The 25,036-nt window shown below is 35.3% G+C and overlaps 1 protein-coding gene across 8 annotated transcripts in view; it reads right to left on the reverse strand.

The window, feature by feature from the left end:
- PCNX1 (pecanex 1) overlaps positions 1-25,036 on the reverse strand; it is a 197,405-nt gene that overhangs the window by 81,388 nt on the left and 90,981 nt on the right. For 6 of the 8 annotated variants that reach the window (XM_036913325.2, XM_036913324.2, XM_057488351.1 and 3 more), the window contains 4 exons: positions 20,258-20,303; positions 19,304-19,393; positions 11,013-12,722; positions 2,583-2,730 (listed from right to left, as the gene is read on the reverse strand). In XM_036913325.2, the coding sequence (XP_036769220.2) occupies positions 2,583-2,730; positions 11,013-12,722; positions 19,304-19,393; positions 20,258-20,303 (1,994 nt within the window). The remainder of the gene's footprint in view (positions 1-2,582; positions 2,731-11,012; positions 12,723-19,303; positions 19,394-20,257; positions 20,304-25,036) is intronic. The other 2 variants (XM_036913329.2, XM_036913327.2) reach the window with 1 other exon arrangement.

The following is a 25,036-nucleotide window of genomic DNA, read 5'->3' on the forward strand; positions in this document are numbered from 1 at the left end:
AGGTCTTTCGATCTTATGATATTTAAAAAAAAAACAAAAACCTAAGAATGAATACATTAAAGCCTTTGCCCCTTCCCTAAAATGCACTTGTGGTTTCTTTTCATTCCAGTCCATTAACCAGAGGTCTAAAAGATACCACATTTAGGTTGATAAAGCTAAATCATAATATTAGTATTTTAAGGTTTTTAAATATTCATCTTTGCTTTTATCTCTAGACATGGGATGAACAAGCAAGGGCCTATAAAACCTACCTATAAGACTAACTTAATGAAAAAAGTACTTTTACAAGTAATTCTGAAACAGGATATTCTAACAAGCTTAGAAAACATATGCAAAATATCTTTGTGAGGAATTGATGATTCACTCCCAATCTGTGGAGTTATATATTTTATCAAGTTGTTTTAGATTGTCAGTTTAAACTTAAACTACTCATTAAAGTTTAAAATAAGTAAGTAGACTTTTTTACTGATATTTATATAGTAATTGTAATTAAAGTATTATCACACTTATTCCATTTCTTTTTGACAAACAAATTTTTCGAGTTTCAAATGACAATGCCATCCTATATTTACTTAAATATGAGATTATTGGGTAACGCACACTGCGAATTAACACCAAAATACTTAGCCTGAATATTCTTGTAATTGAAAAAGATGATTTTATTAAATTGGTGTTTCTCCTAATTCCTCATAGCCAAATTTTATCTTACTTCATTCATGATGAAATCAGCCTATTTAAGATACATGCAACCTTTCTTTATACTGGAAATATCCTGGAACCTTGACAAAAATCTACATGCCAACTACTAGATTACTTTTCAAAAATTCTAATGTGAGTCCTTTACAAATAAGTTTCACACCATATCCTTATTTGAAGGGTGATATATTTAAAACCCTACAGAAACATGGAGAAATCCTTTGTGATTGGCTGGAGTTAGAACACAGTTCTTTAATATTCCACCAGGCAAAGAAAAAAAACTGATTTGTCTACATTTGTTTGGTGAGTGGATCCAGAAGGCTCATTTATGGCAAAGAATGAAAAGATTTTTAAAGACCAAACAGAACATGTTAAAAAAAGGATTAAGACATATCAACAAGGAGTGGGTAGGAAAGCAAAGATGTCCATAACAAGTATTTTAAGGGGCAAAAAGAAGAGGTTAGAACACATGAAACAGAAAAAGTAAAATTAAATGCTGGGCTCTTTCTGCAGGTGGAAACTTGACACCAAATCCATTAGCAGAAATAAAAGTTACTTCAGGGAGCAAAGAAAAAGGTAGAAAGGAAATAGAAGAGGAGGGCCCACAAAAAGCAAAGGTGCTCAGAAAAGATTTCTAAGTCAAATGTATAATCAGTGCCCTCCCATTTTTATATTTGAAATATTGGTTTAACTAATCCATACTATGGTTTACAGAATTATGTATTACTGCAGGATTAGGAATATGATGTACAAAAGATGAAATTCCTCACTATAATGTAAAATCCAGAAAAATAATCAAGTGTTAAACCCCAGGGGAATATAAAATAAAGAAATAAGGATCTTGCTACTCTCAAGAAGATGTTAACAAGGGAAGGGGTTTACCTCTTCCAATCTACCATTCATTCAATAGCAGTTATTTCATCAAATGCTCTTCCTTTTGAATTTCAAAACAAAATGTAGGAAAATAATTTGGATAACAGTGCTTTGGACACAGAGTAATAAAAGTAGATGGAATAATATATGCACTAGTTAAACAAGCACATGTAAATTATTTCTGTCCATATCTGTATTCTTAAATTAAAGCACAAATATTTGAACAGATTTTTAGATTTCTAATTCAAGACACAGACTCATTAGATTTGACACAATTGAGAATAAACATTTACTAATATTTTAATGGAAAATTAGTCCATTATAGATGCTTTCTTAATTAGGAATATTGGCAAAAATAAAAATGTTTTTGTTAGTACAACACAGAAGTTGAGAAATTCAACACAGATGTACATATTTAAAAAATATATATATCCAATTGGCCATACTTTACCATAAACTAACTTTACGTTAAACTTTAATTCTGTGTCATTTTACTAGGTCCTGGTGATCATGAAATAAAATACACCAATTTTTATGCAATACAAAATAAAATATGTATTTTAGTGAAATAAAATAATCAAACTGGCTTATCAAGCTGATGACAAGTTATCTATTATTCCCCAACAAGTCTGCCACTCAACCCATATTTATTCATGTAAACACTGTCAAAATGTTAGGGAAAGATGTTGCATTAATATTATTAATTTCAGATTTAAAAAAATTAAAAGCTGACTTCAGGCCCCTATTTACATTTCTATAAATGCCCTAAAGTGATTTTGCAATTTAAAATTGGCTAAACCTGATCATTTGTTTAAATAGTACAACATAAGGCATGCATAATGTAGCAGGCTCATAGACACATGCAGAAAAAGCCTAAAGAGCTTAAAAGTAAGGACAGAAACTGGAAGAAAAAGAAAAACAAAACTATTTAAATGCTTTCTTGGGACTGGCAGAACAAGTTAGAATATCTGTTACATGCATGCTAAGCTTGGTGGAATTTTAAAATACCATACCTTAGGGGTGATCCGATGAGCAATGTAGGAGGGGTAGGGTTACTCCCTGCATTGTGCCGGCGCCGAACTGCCTGGCGCCTAAATGTGCTGCGTTCACGGCGAAATGACACTGCCTCCTCGCTGGCCTGTGCTGCTGCATCTAGACAGACTTAGGTCAAATAGAAGCCTAGATCAGAGATGTAAATAGCAGCTGAGCCTGTCTCTCCCTTGATTTCCCACCCTCAAAGGCAAAGGAGATTGTCTAAGTGAGCCAAACGGTTTTCAATATACACTGTTAATCTATACTATCAAGAATACACAAAAAATATGCATCTTTATTTAAAGGTAATTGTTTCTTTAAAAATAATGTTTCTGATCTATTATCTGGCCTCACCATCTTCTCTTCAGCCTCCATTTCCTATTTTAAGATTTCTGTTGTTTCAGATCTTCTTTTAAATGTCTATATAGTCCCATATTCCTCTATCAAGTCAGCCATAGAAGTATAGTATTTGTTAGTTTCAACTAACAGAAATAGGGCATTCGTTTTTTTACTCTCATGAGGACAGTAAGCAATGACAGTACTTTACTTTTGATGCCAAAAAGAAAGGCAGTAAGTTTATCTCACACCACCCTGTACAAGTTTGGCAGCAGGAAATGAAGCCTTTGAATGCTAGGTTGCACAACTAGTTTTTTAAATGTTCAACTTGAGATAGCAGGAAGATAGCATAACTGTGAAGTAATTTGCTGCCATCCAATTTATTCAAATCTATGTCCTTAGAACTGGTCTCCTTAACATTAGGAAGCAAGTATCAGCAAAATGGCAAGTATAGAAACTCAAAGCTTAATCCAAAAGCAATGAAGTACAAACTAAAACCAACTATACAATGAGAATATCACAACAATGGCTTAAAAGAATTTCACAAAACATACTAATTGACTGGAATGTCTAAAACAAAATGCAAAATGATGTTTATCCATTAGAATTTAAAACAATTGTCTCCTAGTAATCTAAATAGTTTAGGAATCATTTTGATTGTGAGAAAGGGTATTTTGTTGCTCAATATGAATAAAGACAAAACAACTCAATACAGAAACATTCTACCCAAACACATGCAAGTTCCTTTTTTTTAAAGTATGAAATAGAATACAAAATTAAGAATGTTATATTTAGATTTCAGTTCTATTGCAATGCTTGACAGTTCAAAAGCATTGCTGATTCTCAAGTCATTATTCTGCTTAGCAGCAGCCATTTCCATCTACTTAAATGCTGTTTTATCAACAGTATTCTTTTAAATGTTTAGATTTTTATCCCCTCCAGGATGCACCAGGAAATATTCTTTGTGTAATTAATCCATTATGATTAGGAATATGTATGGACTACCTCTGGAAAGCATGGACTTGTCTTTAGACATTGTTTTCTTTTGGTCCATTCCTTCAATGGAATGACAAGTACAGAATTATTTCATCTATTTGGCAAGCTTCTACCAGTAAAGTATAAATCACAAATTACTGGACACTTACTTACATTGCCCACTAGAGTGACATTCTAAAGTTAGGCAGCTAAGTAAGAATCAGGTATTGGGAGTTTGGGTTCTAAATCTATTATGACTCTGTGAGCTAATACTTATCTTTTTTCCTTTTACTGAGATATGATGATAATCTCTTTAAATGTGAAAAGGTTCTTACTTGTGATGTAAAAGTTCATCTATGCAAAATTTACATATGACCTGTGAAAACAAATGATACTGATTAAACCTGATTATCTAGAACTGTGCTGTACAACATGGTAGTCACTAGTATATGTGGCTATTTAAACTTAAAGCAATTAAAATTAAATGAAAATAAAAACTCACTTTATCATATTCATGAAGCAGATTTCAAGTGCTCAATAGCTACATATAGCTAGTGGCTACCATTACTGGGCAGTACACAGACAGAGCATCTCCACCAGTGTAATGGAAAGTTACACTGGTGCTGATCTAGAAGTCAAGCCTTCCTTTTTGTCACCACGATCTACAACGCATATTGTGTGCTTTGCCTATTACTGACAACCATGCCTCAGTAATGGAAACTGCAACCAGCATTATCACAAAGGAGAAAACATACATTGGCCGGGGCGTCAACTGGATGAGGGAGAACAAGCAAGGCCAGCGAGCCACTTGAAGGAAGACACAAAAACTTAGATGAATCACTGCTGCATTTGCTGACGGTTCTTACACATAAGTAAACTCAGGTTATGGGTTTTAAAATTACTCTTTTAAAACTCCATTCAAGACTTACTTTGTGAACTTTACTGAAGATATCTATTCTATTGTCATAAACTACTCAAATTACAGGTCAATTCACTTAATTAAGCAACTCTGAAACATTCTCTCTAGTTTTAGGTATTTTGTTTCAACTAAAATAACAGAGTAAAATTTATCCAGTTATTTCTAGATGGCAATTTAATTATAAAGTGTACTGAAATTCTTCAGAAGGATTCTGAAAAAAGCAGTATGTGATCACTGAATACTGAGAATATGAAGATGGGAAATCGCAAGCAATTTTCTTTACTATTTTCTTTTTACTACAGACTTAATGGTGTTAATCTTAAGTAAAAGCTAGTTATTCCACAGTATTGTGATGAAGAGACAAACTACAGGGTCCACTTATAGTCAAAAAATGTTCACTTCTTCAAAACACACAATTTTTCATTTTTGTTACTGACACATCATTTATATTTTGTTATCTGCAAAATAACTACATTAATTTACTTTCTTAATAAGGTAGTTTTAGAAAAATATCTGGATGAAAGATTGGCCATCCAATGGGCAACGTATTAAAATGTAGTTACAATTATTGCCTGTGTTGTCCTCTATAATATTCAGGGTATAAATATTTAATTCTAAAAGAATTTTCAATGCTTACTATGGCAATTACTTTAACAGCAGCTAGGAGCACGCATTCAACTGAAAATACTATGCTACAATTTATGGCCACAATAAATAAAACTGAACATGTCCCCCTGGGAAGGTGCTGCTTACACAGAACATCTCTATTTGGAATAGGGTCCAGAGGGGGTCCAGTTCTATTAGAGTCAAGGAAAGAAAAGTATCTTTAAACCTTAAAATAATGTGCTGTAAGCATATTCAGTCATATAAATTATACCCGCACTTGATGCAAATTCACTTGCACAGCCAACTGCAATAAACTTTTTAAATCTATTAACTTCATAAGAGAAAGAAAATAAAAAATCTTCTAAGTAGGGAACCAGACACAAATAAGAAAACACTTTAAAACTTAGTTTAGAAATTACATTTTGACATTGCTTAAACCTAGTATCTCCTGGCAAAAAATGAAACTACTAGTATACTATTCAATGTGTAAAATGCAGATAGTGAAAATTTAGCACTCTAACTTCAAGAAGAAAATCACAAACATTCAAGTGATTAAAAAACCATGAATCAAAGGTTTAAAATAAACAAGTATTATATAATCATATATATATACACCTCAGAAAAGTAAAAAATATATACAAACATGCTGAAATAAAATGAAATATTCTTCAAAGCAAAATCTGTTTTACTTAAGTATAAAGTTACTATACAAAGTAACAAACATTCAAATGATTTTGCAAAAAAAAGTTTAAGAAAGTATTTTAATCTAGGCATGAAATCCATTTTATCTAAACATCTTTTCCCTTTCTTACTTTCCATGTCAGCCAAGGATGATGGTTAACATCAGCATGCAAAGATTTTGTTCTAATATAAAAATAAATACTGGGAGGCCAAATAACAATGAGAATCTGCTACACAACTTCTTGGCATTCACTCTGAATTAAAATAATTTTCATCTGTGAAAACATTTTAAAGGACTACTCTACTTTTTGACAAGGTTTGTAAACCAACAAAGAAAAGCAAACAACAACAAAACTATTAACTGTGTCTTGACCTAAAGAGAATTTGCATATCCTTACTGATATTGTTCACAACCCCACACAGCCAAACAAATAGACCTGGGTATATGAAATGCTTTCAAGAAATTAAATCAGACTCTGTAGTCATAATTCACACAAAACAGTTCCTAAAAGATACAGTTTAAGAATTACTTACTTTCACAGGTGGTTCATAATCTTTTTTTAATCCTTTGTGTATGGGATAAACAATAGAGACCCTCTCCCAGAAAACTGCACTCAATTTTGCACATATTTTCAGAAGATTCACCTAATAAGGGACCATTAATGAAGAATATATTTGAAAGGAAACATCCTTACAAATGATTAAAAGGCATGTGTCTCAGTTTTCCTAATAAATTCACAATTTACAAAGCACTTTTACACATCTAAGTTCATTAGAGTCTGACAGTTAACTGTGAGACAGGCCCAGACAGTTATTATTTGTTTTAATTGAGGAACTGAGACAGATTTAATGGCTTGACAGACTACCCAATTAGTAATTATAAGTGGTATTAAAATGTAACCATTTGATCCCTTATCCAAAATTTCCCTGCTACTGTTTTAAGAAAAGATAATTTTTCCAAGTAACTGAAGCATCCCAAACTGTTTACTACATCTCATGAGCATTCTTCTAGGTGATTTTCTGTGTCTAAGCTTTCTTCTCAGTATAGACTAATATAATCTTTCTTTCATGAATCACATACACATTTATTACTGCATTATACTATAACACAGCATTAAGTTATGATACTATGATGTCCTTGAACACCGTTAAAATTAAAAAGACAACTGACCCCTGCATTTACGGGGCCCACACAGTTGTGTTTTTGCTTTGGGTTGCATGGTTGTTCCAGCTCCTCCTTAGTGTTAGCAGTGTACTTCCTCTGCTGTCAGTATGTTAGCCTTTACAAGCAATCCTCTCCTACTCATTTGCTTCTTCTAACATGCCATGTAGACAGGGAGATGAGAAAATTAGAATTCAGAGTCCCACTATTGAGTAAAGTACAAAAGAGCTTTAATTCACATGTTCTTGTCTGTTCAGTGGTCTTTCTCTTTTCTAATATTCAATGATATCTGGATTCAAAATAACTGGCCTTCAATTTACACGTGGCACAAGACCTCAAATTATTTATCAAGAAGATTTGGCTTTTCTTTGACTAAGTAATAGTCCCTAAAAGATTATCCTTGGTTCCCAACACAAAAATACTATAATAGGATCCGATTTCATGGTTCCAGAATAGTGACCCAAACATTATATTTAAAATAATTTTCTCAACCAGAAAAATAGAGGTTTAAGAAACCAAGAAAAAAAACCACAAAGAATAATGGAATGAATATAAAACTTTCCATTCTGGTTGTTCTTTATAATTTGTTGAATCATGCAGTAAATAAATTTAAATAACCCCAAAGAAAATTATTTCTTAAAAGTAATCGCTGCTCGAAAACAGGACACCTTTCTATCATATATAACTTGTCTGTACTTTTTAGTCTTAAAATATCAGTCATCAATTATTAAAGATACACTTTATAATTATAAAAGAAAAACAAATGCAAAACAAGAGCTTAGTTTGAATGTCTTAGTTTGAACCTAAAACTTTTTCCCCCTAAGCAACGATAGAACATTTTTGATAAAATCCAACTTTAACCAAAGTACTTGATTAATGGTGAAAGACCTATGAATATAACCACTTGTTATGTGACTGAATATCAAAAGATAAATTATGACATATTGCTGTCAATATACAATTAAAATCCGTATCACTAGATTATATGTTAATAAAAATGTTTTTGTTAGTATTATCTAAGAAATTAGGAATTCAGATATTACTGTATTTTTACTATTGCTGAGTTTCACAACAGCACAATTATAATATCTTTAATATATTTCTATACTTAATCATTTTCTTCTATTTTAAGGAAAGGATACATTTGCACAGCATAACAAACTGACCTGTATAATAGAAATAGCAGTAACAGTAAGCACTGTTCTAAGCATTTTATACCCATTAACTCCTCTAATCCTATGAGCAACAACCCTTTGAGACAGATACTGTTATCAACTCCATTTTAATATGAGGAAGCTGAGGCCTAAAGATGCTAAGTAGCTTTCCTGGAGTCAGGACTACAGTGGAGCCCATATACTAACAGAAGGTGTATGACTCCATGTCACTATATTAGATTGCCTCCTATTTTAGAGTATTTTATTTTAGTACTTTAAAATAAATTTCCTAAATTCCATCCTTTCACACTACACCACCACTCTGCTTAAAAATATAAAGAAATCATCAGAGGACTCATTAACACCTGCAAATTCATTAGGATAAAATCTATTTATGGTTTGGTCAGCAGTATGCTGTTTCGTTGATAAATTACAGGAGTACACTTCATACTGTAAAATACCTAGCCCAGAAAATTTTCTCCTAAATTACCAGTAAGGCCTATAACAAGTAATACTAATGTAAACAAATCTTTACCAAGTATATGAGATTCTAAGTAATTTTTAAATCATGAGAACCAAAACATATTCCCTCCTACTACATCTAATCCTCCAAAAAGCCCAAATCCCTAAAGAAAGTGATAAAAAAAAAAAACAACTAAATATAAATCTTCAACACATTTAAGCAGTTTACTTTTGCTATTATTTCTATTCTGAACACAATGAAACTCAAATAAAAACAGTGCCTACATGCTTTCCTCTGGCAAAAAATGTTTTCTAATAGCCTGCAGGCTTTTACATTTATTACATCAAAATGCATGGAAATTTATAGTTGATAAATATGTTTATTTATTATTAACATTCAATGGTTGGTTGGTTGGTTTTTCAAAATAAGAATATAGAAAACAAAAGCTAGAACCTGGAAAAATGAGGGCTCATATTAGTCAAAGATCTGCACTGAGCAGCAAATAAGACCTTTCATATAACTTTGCCTAAAAAACAGAACACCCCATATTGCCTGTGAAAAGGAAATGGTATTTTAAATACAAAGACGTAAAGATTTGCTATAGCTCTTGTACATATTTTTTCTGGTATTTATACTTCAACAATATTTTCCTATCATAGTATGTTCATTCTTAAAATATATTTTAATAACTTAACAAGTTAAGCTACATTTTAAAACCTGATAGTTCTTTGCATTTCATAAATATTTGACTTGTGTAAATAATCTCTAAAAGCATCTTAGATCTTTTATAAAAAACAGAATGATATCCAGTCAAAGATTTAATTGCTTTATCACGAAATGGTTATAATCACTTCAGATATAATTAGTTCTCAATATTTAGGTTGGATAGAATATTTTCTTCCTTAGATACTAAAGATCACTTTTTTACATTCCCATTAGAAATTCTTTGTCAGAAACTATACCAAAAAAGAATGTTTACCACAATATGGACTTTTAAAATACTCCTGGTGAAATGAGAGTTCTTTGAGAGAAAAAGCATGTTCTTTATATTTCAGAATGTTTGTACAAAGAATTCAGCATACTTTTAGTAAGACACTGAACTGAATGTTACTGTACCAACAAACCATAAACTTTAAAACCAAAGATACAGGCTTATGTAGCACACCTGAAGCTAATATAATGTATGTCTATTGTACTTCAATAAAAAAACAAATGAATAAAGGGAATGGAATAGAGGATGAAAAAGCTACAGTGCTATCAACAGAAGCCTTCGTTCTTCTGATTCTGTTTAAGACCAGATTCCACAATAACCAGAACAGAATAAACAAATTATTCTGGGCAGGAGGAAATCCAAAGAGACCATTCTGAAATAAACAAAATGGCCAACACACACTGATAATATAAAATAACCCATCAAATTTTTTTGTACCATTTTCTAAAAGCTGAAAATAAATAAGCTATTACTTTAACCAAAACACCATCACTGTTATCAAAGGAAGCATCACACATCCATTAATGGATACAAAATGCCAAAATAAACTACAAACTTTGATTTAATAAATTTTAAGAAAAGCATGAGGTTACAGAAAAAAATTAAATGTTCTTAATGCTTGAAACTTGAACAAGCAAGAAATAAATGAAAGACAAAAAAAAAGGAGGTACAAGTTTTCAAAGTACATAGAGTTAAATTAATACTTGGAAAAATCTTATGTAACAGGTTGAATGATCTAATTCTGAAAGTTCAGTGGCACCACTGTACAAGAGATGACTAGAAATGGTTTGGTGCCCTAATAAAAATCTACATTTTGTTGTGATTATTGCACACAAAAGAGGATGAATTCTTGTTATTCCTGGTAAAATATTAACATGTGGGAACAGGCTTAGAAAAGGTGAATGCCACAAGGAACAAACTTATATATTATTCAAATAATACAACTGAAAAATATTTTCTTGTTCATACCAAAACCTTTTCTAAGACAACCATCTCCTTCATGGAAGAAAGCTTATTTTAATAAAATAGTAGAAGGGGGATGTTCACACAAAGCATATTTTAAAAAGTACTGGTAGTACCAAAAACTGCAGTGACTCAAGGAGAAATCTCTTCCTGTCACTTACCTCCACTGACTGGATCTTGCTCTTCACCTTCAGCAAATGCAACCTGGCTTGGCAAGCTATTCCTAGATCGAGTGACTGTCTCTAACTGGGAAGCTCGTCCCAATAAAGATAGCTCATCTAGCACCTCTCCCTCTTTGGCCTCGAGATCTGATTTTGAAGTGGTTAAAGGTTTTATACTTTCGGGTGCCATTAGCCTACTGGAGTCACTCAAGCACGCTACTGTGCCACTGTCCAGGCTCAACACTCGGGCCCGAGTCTTGGCACTATTTGTGCTGGAAGTCCGACGTGTTGTCCGCTTTTTGCTAGTTCCTTCAGGACCCAAACGGGCCTTGTGTGCATGCTCCGAGTCAGTGCCCCTTTCTTTAGGAATGTGTTTGGTCTTTAGAGCACTGTATCTGCCCTCAGGAGACTGACGCGAATGAGAAGTGGCACTAGAAGAGCTATCACTGCTGAACTGGTGAGCAGACTGAACACTTGATGCTCTACTCAAGTCACTTTGGTCGCTGGAGTCCTCATCATGACAGAATATAGCACTGTGAGGCTTGGTACCGGAAACACCTCGGAAGGACACGTAGTCCCTATGCCGACTTGAATCAAAACTGCTAGCCCGTTTTTTTCCTGTCCGTCTCTTGCCTGACTTATGGGCAGAGGCTGTCCGGTGGATTAAGCTAGAGGATTTAGGACGCACATCCCCTTCCTTTTGCTTTCCACCAACGTCTTTACCAACTTTGGGGTCCACTGAAACAACTGACTTATCACTTTGCTCCTCTTTTTTGTTTTCGGCAGTTTTCCCAAGTGATTTGTCCTCCTGTGAGGTAAGTTCATTGGCATGGGGATTTTTATTAGCTTCTTCAGACGCAGAGGTGCTGAGGCCTTGCAGATCATGCACATCGCCAGGGCTGTTAGACTCCGGGGCCTCTTGAACCCCACTGTTTGTACTCACTTCCAGAGCAGCCTTCTCACTGCTAGTCCTGTTGTCACCGGTACAGCTACTCTTGTCCCCTGGGTCAGCACAGCCCTCTTCTTCCCTCCCACTCTTCTTTCCTGCCTTAGGAGACTCCTCGTGCTCTGACAAGACGCTCTCTATGTGAGTCGAGCTGGTCTGTTCACTTTTATAGCTGCTAACGGTGCTGTTGGTGTCGCGGTCCGTGCCACTGCAGTAGCTCTCGGTGGACTCACTACTCCGCGTGCTCAGGCTCCTCAAGCTGTCCACGCTTTTGTCTGCTTTCAAAGGTTTGCTCTTCCCACTTTTTGTAGGTGGCTGAGAGTTACTGTTTTTCAGCTCACCAACAAGCTGAAATTCCCCAGATAAACAAGAATTTTCCACCAAGGATTCTTTGGATCCAGAATGAGGCTTGGAAGATTCTAACTCGCTAACTGGATCTAACCCACGTCTTTGCTGATACAGTGGAAAGTCATTCAGTGAAGTGTCTGGAAAAGCCACAGCAGAGCTAGAAGTCCGTGGTACACCACGTGGCCGGTGATCTTTCCTGTAAGAGTGTGAATGTAAAGGAACAAGAGAAGCTACTTCCGTGTCACAGGCGCTAGATAGAGACTGATCAACATGGTGGTGGTGGCTGTGACTTGGTAGGCTCACTTTGTCACTGAAGTCCCTTGGTAAGTCCTGTCCACAAGAGGATAAAGATGGCTGAATGGAAATGAAGGAATCATTGGAGACCAGACGGAAGAGCTTCCGATCAGTTGCCAAATCTGTTTCAAACACATATTTGGAAATGTTAACACGTATGTAATAACATATTTGGAAACCTATGACCTGCTTTTCTACTATTTAACAATGGAAAGAATTCACAGATATAGTAAATCAAGTATAAACAATTTCTCAAGTAGTTCACTGAATAACAGCTGGCCAGACATTCCAAAGAGCTGGTTTCTATTTCACAGCTGCACAAAGAAACTATTCTACTGATGGAATGAACTGAACTTCTAAATCCTTGATTGGCCTCAGAAAAGAGTCTATAGACTATCGGCAATGAAATAAGAAGCAACAAAGGGTTATATTTAAAATTAACCTCAACTTTTATGTAAGCTCTGTCTCTACCTTACTAACTGGGCAACCTTGTGGTTTCTTTCTAAGCCTCTGTATCCTCATCTGCAACATTCGCTATCAATCTCACTCAGCCGTACCACCAAATAGAACTGAGTTAATGACACACACTGCTTAGCACAATGCCAGGCACAATTAATGGTAGCTACCATTATTTTACTAACACAATACAAAAATCTTTGTGAAAAACTAGAATGACTATTTTACAAATCAACAAAAACCTAGAGTAATCAAAAACAGAAAGAAAAAAAAAGCTCAAAGGTTGACCAATGCCCAAACAAGTTATGGTATAATGATGTAAGATATACTGCTGTTCATAACAGCTGAAAAGATTAAAACAGTAATTATGGGACAAAACACTGCATTTTCTCTTTCATCATTGATGCAATAATTATAGAGAGCATCATGAAAAAATATGTATCCCCTAGATCTTCAAGACCATTCCTTTAACCCTCCATCATTTAGGCCAGTAATAGTGATGTGAGTTCCATATAGACCATGTATTTAAATATAAGTACAAATAAATCTATCTGCATTGAAGTTTATTTTGGAATACAGCTTGACAACTGAACTGCACCACAGCTAATTTTTATTTACTTTTTGACAGATAAGGATGATTCAATCTGTTCAATCAAAAGAGAAATTATTGTCTTATTTGTCATAAGTCAGACTCTCAATAATAAAAGGTACATTTTCCCCCTATGATTAATATGAAAGAAAGAATTATTAGAAATGTTTAGCCTTTTAAAAAATCTCAGTCTAGATTAGGTGTAAATATTTAAAAACTTAAGAGACAACACCTAGAATGTACTATATAAACAGTGATTTATAAATGACCCACTAGGCTTTAGCTATGTTTTAAAGTCTTTATAATGAGTAAAATCCATGTTCTTTATCATCTGTCCAGAAAGGCTGCCACTATACTTGGGGGTTCTTATACTCTCTATATACTAAAATTTTTAAGTTAGCACTGTCTTTTTTGTATTATTAAATTTTAAACTTACTTCTAAAAACTCTTTCTATAAATCTCTAATTAGAAATTATGGAATGGTGTGATATTCACATTTCAAAGTTATTAATTTTCTAGAAAACTTAACTGAACAAGTAACTGAAAATCACAAATTCTAATACACAAAAGACTTTTAAAAATATGCTAATGATCAAAATCAACTCTAAGATATTAACAAAGCAGAAATTTAACTTTTTTATTTTAAAAGACCAGCCAAACATACTTTTAATACATGCACGTTTTTTCCTGTTGCTAAATAAATATACCATACAAGGTTTAACTTTGTCAAGAAGTTAGGTGGCTTTAGGGAATTTTCAAGTAAATATGCTTTCTTAGAGACATTTTTCTCACTGGTAGCAATATAGCCAAAGAGAGGCTCAAATCAACAGAGAAGTACTCCTATTCTTCATCTAATTAAACTTTTTTCAACGATTGCTACTAGTGGTGTTCAGAATAAGAAAGGCATGCTCATGGTGGTAACAAACTGGTATAATCTTCTGTAAAGCACTCTGGTGCTATAGCCAAAAGCCTTCCAAAGTATACTTATCCATAATCAGATCTATTTTTAGAAATTGCTGCTAAAGGATAAAATCAAATATGTGTGTGAGGTTTTTAGCCAAAAAGAGAAAATGTTCATCTCAGGTTGTTTAAAACTTCTTAAAACACAAAGCATGTTTAAGTATGAAGATGTCCAATAAAAAAAAAAGGCTGAATAAATTATGCTATTGGTAGTATCATGCAGGCACTAAAATGCTTTCAGAAGTTATGTAAAAGTATGAGAAAATACATGAAAAAAATGGCATTACATAAAAAGTATAATTTCAGTCTGTAAGAGTTAGAAAGAGTAAGGGTATGTATGCATATGATTTTAGGAATGTTAAACATAACATACCACATGTGTATGCATATGATTTTAGGAATGTTAAACATAACATACCACAGACAAAAAGGAATAAAGTCTTGATACATGCCGCAACATGTTAAGTGAAACAAGCCAGACACAAAAAGCCATATATTATGTAATTCCATGTATATGAAATGTCCAAAATATGCTAATGCATAAAGACAAACCAGATTTGTGGTCACCATGGGCTGGATGAAGGACAAAATGGAAGCGTAATGGGTATGGGTTTCTTTTTGGGTGATAAAATGCTCTGGAATTGGAACAGTGGTGACGGGTGCACAACCTTGCAAATATACCATTATACTGTACCCTTTAGAAGGGTGAATTTTATGGTATGTGAATTATAGCACAATAAAAAAATTTAAAAAGGAATACATCAAGAAAATATTAGCAACTGTTATTTCAGTGGAAGAAGTGTTTCTCCTTCATACTTAACTATATTTTCTATACATATATTATTTTCATAAATAAAAACATTTTCCTCCTCTTCTGGATCATCCCCATCAATTATAAAAAACAAGCTATTATTTCTCTAACAGTTTCTTACAAAATCCAAATTCTCCTTTTTATCCTCACTTCCCCTACTAGCTACACCTTGTGTCTCTGATCCCATTTACATAAATTCACCAAAAGAGTAGTCTATATTCACTCTTCAATTCTTCTCTAATTCTCTCTTACATATATTCTAATCCCACTGCATTAAGACACTTATCAGGGTCATCAACAACCTCTACACTATTGAATCCAATGGTCAAATCTCTCTCTCACATTACTCATCTATCAGCAAAATTTGACAGAGCTGTTGACAACTCCACTACCCTTCAAACACTGGGATACAACACTCTTGGTTTTCCTTCTACACCACCAATTCTAACTTCCCAGTCTCCTGGACTTAGTAAACTGGAGTGGCTCAGAGCTCAATCCTTGGAACTTCTCATTTTTCTATCTATACTCTCTTTCATAGAGCTCATTCAGTCTTCTGGCTCTGTAATAACTAAAATTCAGAAATATGTGTAACTAGTTACTCCACTTTCCACCCAGCCCCCATACTCATAGGGATGGGCTGAAGTTCTGATCTTGGGTAGGGAAGACATAAGGCTGCAGAGGGATAAACCCTTGTAAGAAGTAAAAGTAGAGCACACATCCCCACATCCTCAGTTTACTCCCAATAATTCTGAATTATGTGGATAACATGAGTGCCAACTAATCAACTGTTAACAGGAGAACTAAAGGTCACTGTCCAGTGAACCTAAACCATCCAGAGAACCGCAAGAGCCCTAAATGATATGTAAGCCAAAATAAACTATTGCCACTAGATGGTGCCAAACCACAGGCATGACCAACCACAACACAGACTTGGATCAGCCAGGCCATCTAAACTCCAACTTCTGGTAGTTTATGAACTTCATGATAACCCAAACCCACAGCTGACATGACTGAACTTTTTATGGTATTGACACACTGAAAACTCCTAAATTTAAGACCTCAATCCAGACTTACCTGAAATCCAGCCTTACCTAATTTTTACTAATTACTACCACTAGAGGTCTAGCAGCATCTCATTCCTGATATGCCCAAAACTTACCCTCCTCCCTGCCCTTGCTACAACTAAATCGGCTTCTTCTCAGTCTTCCCCCCTTCAGTTAAGGGACACTCCATCTCCCCACTACTTAACCAAAAAACCTCAGACTCATCCATGAGTACAGATTCTCTCATATGATATATCCAAACCCATCAACATCAACAAAGCCTCTTATTAACAGCTTCTACACACACAGACTACTTCTAACTACCCTTATCTGTGCCCTGGATTACAGCAATAATCAGATAACTGAACCCCCTGCTTCAGCCTTTGTCTCTTTTAATATATTCTCAACATAGCAGCCACAATGATTCTGTTAACATGTATGTAACACAGATCATGATACTCCTCTGCTCAAAACCCTGTAGCAGTGCCTCGTCTCACTGGGAATTAACACCAAATCTCTAAAATGGCTTACAAGGCTCTATAATCTATGTCCTCACTTACTCTGCACCAGTCACACCACTTCCCACAGCACTTTGCTGCCCGCGCCTTATCTCTGCATGGAGAACGCCCCTTCCCCACGACATCCTCAGCGCTCCCTCCCTCCTTCAGGTCTTCACTCTCAGTGAGATTTCCCCTCAACCACTCTATTTATAAACTTAAGAACCCCACCACATCCTGTCCTCTTTCTCTTTTACTACACATATATTTGATTTTATACTAGTATAATTCCATACTAAGAGTATGGAAGCCACATGAGGATAGGAATCTGTTAAGTCATTCACTTCCAGTACTAGGAACAGTGTTCAGTATGTAGTATCATGTAGTTCAGCATGTAATATCTGTCAAATGTTAACTGTGTGGAAAAACGTGACATGATAAAAATTATAAAGCTATATGAAAGTAATATAGTACAGCAATTAATAGCATAATTTAAACTAGATTTTAAATACAGGACTGCCACTTTGTAGCTGTATGGCTTTGGGCAAAGTTTCTTATAACCTAAGACACAATATGCTCATCTGTAAAGAATAATGACAGTATTAACACCACATGTTTACAGTGAAGATTAACTAGGTAAATGCATATGAAGTGCTTAAAAGAAGACCTAAACCAGGGGTTGACAATCTAAGGCCAAATCAGTCAGCCCTCTGCCTATTTTTATAAATATAGTTTTAGTATAACATAGCCGTGCCCACTCATTTATGTGCTGTTTATGGCTCCTTTCACTCCACAATGGCAGAGTTGAGTAACTGCAAGAACTGCAAGACTGACTAAATGGCCTACAAAGCTAGTTTACCATTTATAGAAAAAGTCTGTAGACCCCTAACCCAGAAAATAGTATGAACTCATGGATGTCAGACATCATTACCCATGTTGGTATGAAATTGCCAGGGTAAGTTGGTGTGTATGTTAATTCCCAACCTGTCACACTGCAAGACTTTTACTTGGGCAAGGTACTTGCAGATATAAAATACAGAGATATGAGCACTAGCCCCTCTAAGATCATTGCCTAGTTTTGAGATATTCTAACGATTACATATTACAGAAAGAGACAGTGTAATTCTAAGCCAATCAATTCACCTTTATTTTTTATAAGAAAATGGTTTCCATATTTTACAGTATGTTTAGAAGTATTTTTTTGTAAGGAGAGGCAGGGATAGTCCACACAAGCAAATAAGCAATGCAATTCCATAAAAGCAGAGTTAACAGGATAGATTTCCAAGTACCAGTACAAAATATACTTGTAAGAATTGGACCTAGAAAAAATACTGATTAATGGGGAAATGTCATAGTTTAGGAATTTATTTATAACTTCATAAGTCTCATAATTAAGTACAGGAAATTTATTAGCCTGCCTACATACCAAATATCACCTGTAGGCTAATAAAAACAACAGGCTGGAAATACAGAGACAGGTTTCTGTCTCACTAATTACATAACTTGGAATAATCTCCTCAAACATGAAAATGTGGCAGTTCTTTAAAAAGAAGTCCAAAAAATCCCAAATACTCATTTATAATGGAGCTAAGAAGAAAAGAAAAAAAATCACTTTAAGCCAAAATGTCTGTTACAAATCTGCTACAGGAGGCACCATGTTGGAAGCAGGCATACAGTTTCTCAGTAAGTCCAACAAAAAGTTATTTCTCTGTGAAAACATATTGTTAGGCAAGATATGAAGCAGATGACATTTAGAGGTCACATTGAATGGGAAATAACTATTTTACATACTAGATTACTACTTAGCTCAGCAAGATGCTTTGACCAACTAAAGGAATAGCAAATTCTTCTCTCCTATCTCCTACTCACTGTGGGGTAAATGCTTCTAAAATTTTTCTCTCCATGTTTGTTTGGCAGAATATGTATAATTGAATTCCAGAAAGCTAAAAGTACTAATAACAGTGCTTCACTGTTACCTACTAAATAATTGTAATACCTCCTAAAAATACAATATTAAATGATTACAAACTTCTGCCAAAATATAAGCTACATACACATAATATGGGGGGGTGGGCACGGGGAAGGAAGTATAGCACAGAGAAGACATGTAGTGACTCTATAGCATCTTACTATGCTGATGGACAGTGACTATAATGGGGCATGTGGTGGGGACTTGATAATAGGGGGGAATGTAGTAACCACAATGTTGCTCATGTGAAACCTAAGCATAAGATTGTATATTAATGATTCCTTAATAAATAAATAAATAAATATATATATATAAGCTGTATACTCTACACACTCACCCTGGCCACCACAATGTTACTGTGAAGTATAATATTCTTACCTTGTTCTTCACTTCCTTCCTTACAAAGACTAGAGCTTTGGCCCAGACTTAAACTGATGTCATCAGAAGTCTTAGCTGTGTCTGTATCTCCTACAAAGTTAAGAGAAACACGTGAAGACATTATATTAAAAGTAAATGCAGTACAGTGAGGCATAACATAAGGAAGGACATCCAGTAGTTTACTACAGTTTATAAATACTATACTAGTAACTATATCTACTAAAGCAGTTTTTGTATATCAAGCATTACAATAATGGAAGCTGCACTGAACTAATAGGTATCATGGACTATCAGACCACACATAATTATTCTCATTCCACTACAAACAACATAATATGGAAAGCTTCATACTGTTATAAAACTATTTCTTTAAAAAGGAGCAGTTTTAACAGAAGTGCAAATTATGTAATAGCAACATAAAATAAATTTCTTTCTCAGGGAAAATTAGTAAGCTAAAAAATTATAGGGTAAAAATAATATGAACTCATGTGAAACAGATGTATAGAATAAAAGGCATATAGAAGGCATATAGAAAAACTTTCCCTTTTTTAAACATCTCATTTGCACCCAATTTAATGGTATCACACTAAATTACTCAGTTTTCCATGAACCTCACCAACACCCACGAAAGTATTTTCCCTCAAGGAAAGGAAGTTCTTATAGATCAAAACTTATAATTCATGCAATGTAATGCAAATGGTCAAATATATTTGTGAAATCTGGATGAAGAAGGGGGAACACAATTTATATCAAGTAACCTTTAATATAAGATACATAATTTTAACTCCAAATAATTTCAAGAATGATTTTTAATATAAGATACATAATTTTAACTCCAAGTAATTTCAAGAATGATTTTTCATTTCATGTGAATATACAGTACTCAGTTACCTTTATTACAACCAAAAATGAAATGGAAATTCAGAGGCAACTTTCAAGTTAGATCACGTCTACCTTTAATAGTTGCTGCTGTTCCAAGACGAGAGGAACCAGATCCAATCTAAAAACATAACATGAAGGAAGTAAAACGAATTAAAATACTAGCTGTGTCATCATCAATATAGACTAGCAAGAATATCAAACAAAATTATCCTATTATCAAAACATATCAGTCACTTCTACCAACATTAAAAGATATCTGTTGGGGATGCGATGTCAGAGCCACAAGACGTATTTACTGTGACCAAGTATTACAGATGGATGTGCTAGGACACTGAATCCCTCTGCATGCTCAAGATTGATGGAACCCTAAGGGCAGAATGCCTCCAAACTCAAGCAATCCATGTCATACAATGATTATCAATTTTTATATGTTCATATTATAAACAAAAGCAAAACCAGGTGTTGAGTCTATCTAAAATAAATTTAGACTTATCAGGGTATATGAACGAAAAGTCTGGAGGAAAAAACATTAATGTTTACTACAAAGAGCAACATAAATCCATCTTACTATCAAATTATTAACTTATCAGTATGTACTTTCCTGACTTTCAGACAAAAAGTTTAGTATTTCTTTGCAGACCATGATAACATATTTAAAAAGCATAAAAAACTAAGGCTCCCATGAAAAATGAATTTTTCTTCCAGGGGTTCCAAAACGGCCCAGGTGTTTCTTCTCTTTGATAAGCACCATAGGAAAGGTTCAGGAGGGATTATAGCTGCCAGAGGAAAAAAACTTCTTCCAACTAAAAAGCAATCAGGCAAGGCCATCTCCTCCTTGCCCTTCTCTCTAGCTGTAGCAATCACTTTCTCCTCTGAAATCATTAACCCTTTTTCTGTACCATTCCTATGGCAATTATTACTTTGATCTTGTATTTCCTCTGCAGCACATATATTTATAACTTTGGTTCCTTATAGCACATCTACTATGAGACTGCCAGTTCTTTGAGCATAAGACCACTTCCCCACACAACAAGTAAATTGCTTTTAATAATATCAGGTATTAAAATATTTGAAGGAGAACAACTGACAAAAGGAAAGAGAATGGTTAAGAGACAGTAAAAAAGGAGAAAAAAGGACAGTAGGACATCTGGGAAAAGGAAGGTGCAGCAAGAGCTTGAACCCATGTGAACACCTTCACACTGAGCCATGCATCCTGAAGAATAACAGGTCTGAATGAGCATTTTCTGCATAACCAGAGATAAAAAGATCACAGGGGAGACAAGAGACACTGTAATAGCAGGAAACCCACCCCCTCAACAGTGGGGATCGGGTGGTAGGGGGTGTCACTGAGGAACCTGGACACAGATTCCCTGCCCTCAGGTATAGGGGGAAAAAAAAGCCACACTTTAAAACACATCTAGACTGTAAGTGAAAAAACCCAATTCTAGAACTAAAGCACCTGCCATTTGGTGGGAGAATAGCTGGAACTCTCTCTGGCAAGTACCACTGTTTGCTTTCCTTCCCCACATTAATAGTAACACAGGGAGCACAGCTGGGGAGCACACACTGACTTCACACTTGGTCTAGGTGGCTACCCAGACCTGCCCCATACCCACAGGCATCAGGCTGCAGCTGCCCTGAGAGAACACAGCTAGTTGCCTCACCCTGGAGAGCATACCCTGGTCACCATGGCACTGTGGACAGTGACCCAGTAGCTATAGAGGTTGGACTTCCCTGGAGCTGGCTGTTGATGCACAAATGAGCCACTGCTACACTGCAAACTTAGACCCGGAGCCAGCAGCTGTTGGGGCAGAGCTTCCCTGAGCCATGCCTGGGCCTGGGACTGCAAAGGTGGGTGCAGAACCAGTCACTGCTCACCCCTCAAGAGTATTTCTGAGTCTCTGCTGCACTGTGGGCACACAGCCAGCAGCTGCAGAGGTAGGGCTTTCCTGGAGGCCATGCCAGGGCTCGCTCCCTCCCTGCCAGCATGGACTCTGTCAGTACCCACTTAGGAATCCTTCCAACTGTGTCCCTCTCAAACCACAGCCTGAGAGCCCAGACATCAGGACATCCCTGGCTCACACACACTAGGCCTCCAGCCAGCCTGCCAAAACTATCAGGCACAGACAGTCTACCTAGAGGACATATTCTAAATACGGTCAATCTTTCAAGACTAGGAGAGGTAGCCCTTTCTACTAATTCATGGAATCAGGGACAAAATGTCAAACAAAATGAGTTGACAGAGGAATATGCTTAAAACAAAAGAACATGACAAAAAGTCAGATAAAGAAGTAAATGTAAAAGTTAACCAATCTACCAGATAAAGAGTTCATTAATGATGATAAAGACTTGAGAGAAGAGTGTAGAAACTCAGTGAGAACCTCTACAAGGAGACAGAAAATATAAAACAGAACCAATTAGAGATGAAAAATACAATAAACAAAATGAAAAATATACTAGAGGGAATCAACAGCAGATTAGAAGATGCAAAAGAACAGATCAGTGATCTAGAAGAATAATGGAAAATACTCAAGCAGAATAGCAGTAAGAAAAGAAAAAAGTAAATGAGGATAGGTTATGGGAGGTTGGGGACAGTATCAAATGCCCAAACATTCACTACAGAAGTCCCAGAAGAAGAGAGAGAGAAAGGAATAGAAAACTTACCTGAAGAAATAATAGTTGAAAACTTTGTTTATCTACAAAAGGAAACAGACATCCAGGTCCAGGAAGCAGATGGAGACCCAAAGAAGACAAACTCAAGGAGATCCACGCCAAGACACATCATAATTAAAATGTCAGATCAGAAACAAAGAAAGGATCATAAAAAATGGCAAGAGAAAAGCAGCAAATTACCTACAACGGAAACACCATAAGGCTATTAGCTGATTTTTCAGCAGAAACTCTACAGGCCAGAGGATGTGGCATGATACATCCAAAGTATAGAAAGAGAAAAATCTCCAACCAGGCATAAGTTACCTGGCAAGATTATCACTCAGAACGGAAGGGGAGATAAAGAGCTTCACAGATAAATGTAAGTTAAATGAGATCACAACAGCTAAGTTGCCCTTACAAATGTTAAAAGGTCTTCCTTAGGAAGAAACGAAAATACACTAACCAGAAGCAAGAAAAACACTACAGTGAAAATTTCAATGAGAAAAGCAAGCTTATATCAAACGTAGTAGATCAATCTAGTATGTATCAGTAGATTAAAGCTAGTATGAAGTAAAGAAAGACCAAAGTATTTTAACTGATTACATCTAAAAATTAGTCAATGGGTATCACTATATAAAAAGTGCATAAAAAGGCATCATATACATAAAACAGAAGAGAGGGAGTAGCAAATGTAGTGTTGTTAGAAGGTGTTTGAACTTAAATGACCATCAACTTATCACAGATTCCTTTTTTTTATTTTGGTATCATAACAGTACAATTCATTAGCAACATTATGGTTACTAGACTCCCCCCATTATTAAGTCCCCATCACATACCCCATGCCGTCACTGTCCATCAGCATAGTAAGATGCTATAGAGTCATTACTTGTCTTCTCTGTGTTGTACTGCCTTCACCATGCACACCCCCTACAATATGTATGCTAATCGTAATGCCCCTTTTTCCCTCTTATCCCTCCATTCCCACCCATCTTCCCCAGTCCCTTTCCCTTTGGTAACTGTTAGTCCATTCTTAGGTTCTGTGAGTCTACTGCTGTTTTGTTCCTTCAGTTTTTGCTTTGTTCTTATACTCCACAGATGAGTGAAATCATTTTGTCTTTCTCTGCCTGGCTTATTTCACTGAGCATAATACCCTCTAAGCTCCATCCATGTTGCATATGTATATATGTACCACATCTTCTTTATCCATTCATCTACTGATGGACACTTAGGTTGCTTCCATTTCTTGGCTATTGTAAATAGTGCTGCAATAAACATAGGGGTGCATATGTCTTTTTCAAGCTGGGCTGCTGCATTCCTAGGGTAAATTCCTAGGAGTGGAATTCCTGGGTCAAATGGTATTTCTATTTTGAGTTTTCTGAGGAACCTCCATACTGCTTTCCACAATGGTTGAACTAATTTACATTTCCACCAGATGTGTAGGAGCGTTCCCCTTTCTCCACATCCTCGCCAAGATTTGCTGTTATTTGCCTTTTGAATGTTGGCCATTTAATTTGCATTTCTCTGATGATTAGCGATGTGGAGCATCTTTTCATTTGCCTGTTGGCCATCTGAATTTCTTCTTTGGATAAGTGTCTGTTCAGAACCTCTGCCCATTTTTTAATTAGATTATTTGCTTTCTCTTTCTTGAGGTGCATGAGCTCTTTATATATTTTGTATGTTAAACCTTTATTGGTTATGTCATTTATGACTATATTCTTCTATACTGAAGGTGTCCTTTGCTGTACAGAAGCTTTTGAGCTTGATATAATCCCACTTGTTCATTTTTTATTTTGTTTCCCTTGCCCAGTGAGTTACGTTCATGAAGAAGTTGCTCATGTTTATGTCCAAAAGAGTTTTGCCAATGTTTTTTTCTAAGAGTTTTATGGTTTCATGACTTTCATTCAGGTCTTTGATCCATTTCTAATGTACTTTTGTGTATGGGGTTAGACAATGATCCAGTTTCATTCTCTTACATGCAGCTGTTCAGTTTTGCCAACACCAGCTGTTGAAGAGGCTATCATTTCCCCATTGCATATCCATGGCTCCTTTACCATATATTAATTGACCATATATGTTTGGGTTAATATCTGGACTCTCCATTCTGTTCCACTGGTCTGTGGGTCTGTTATTGTGCCACTACCAAATTGTCTTGATTACTGTGGCTTTGTAGTAGACGTTGAAGTTGGGAAGCGAGATTCC

Source organism: Manis pentadactyla, chromosome 11 (assembly GCF_030020395.1).
Source record: "Manis pentadactyla isolate mManPen7 chromosome 11, mManPen7.hap1, whole genome shotgun sequence".
Classification (NCBI taxonomy): Eukaryota; Metazoa; Chordata; class Mammalia; order Pholidota; family Manidae; genus Manis; species Manis pentadactyla.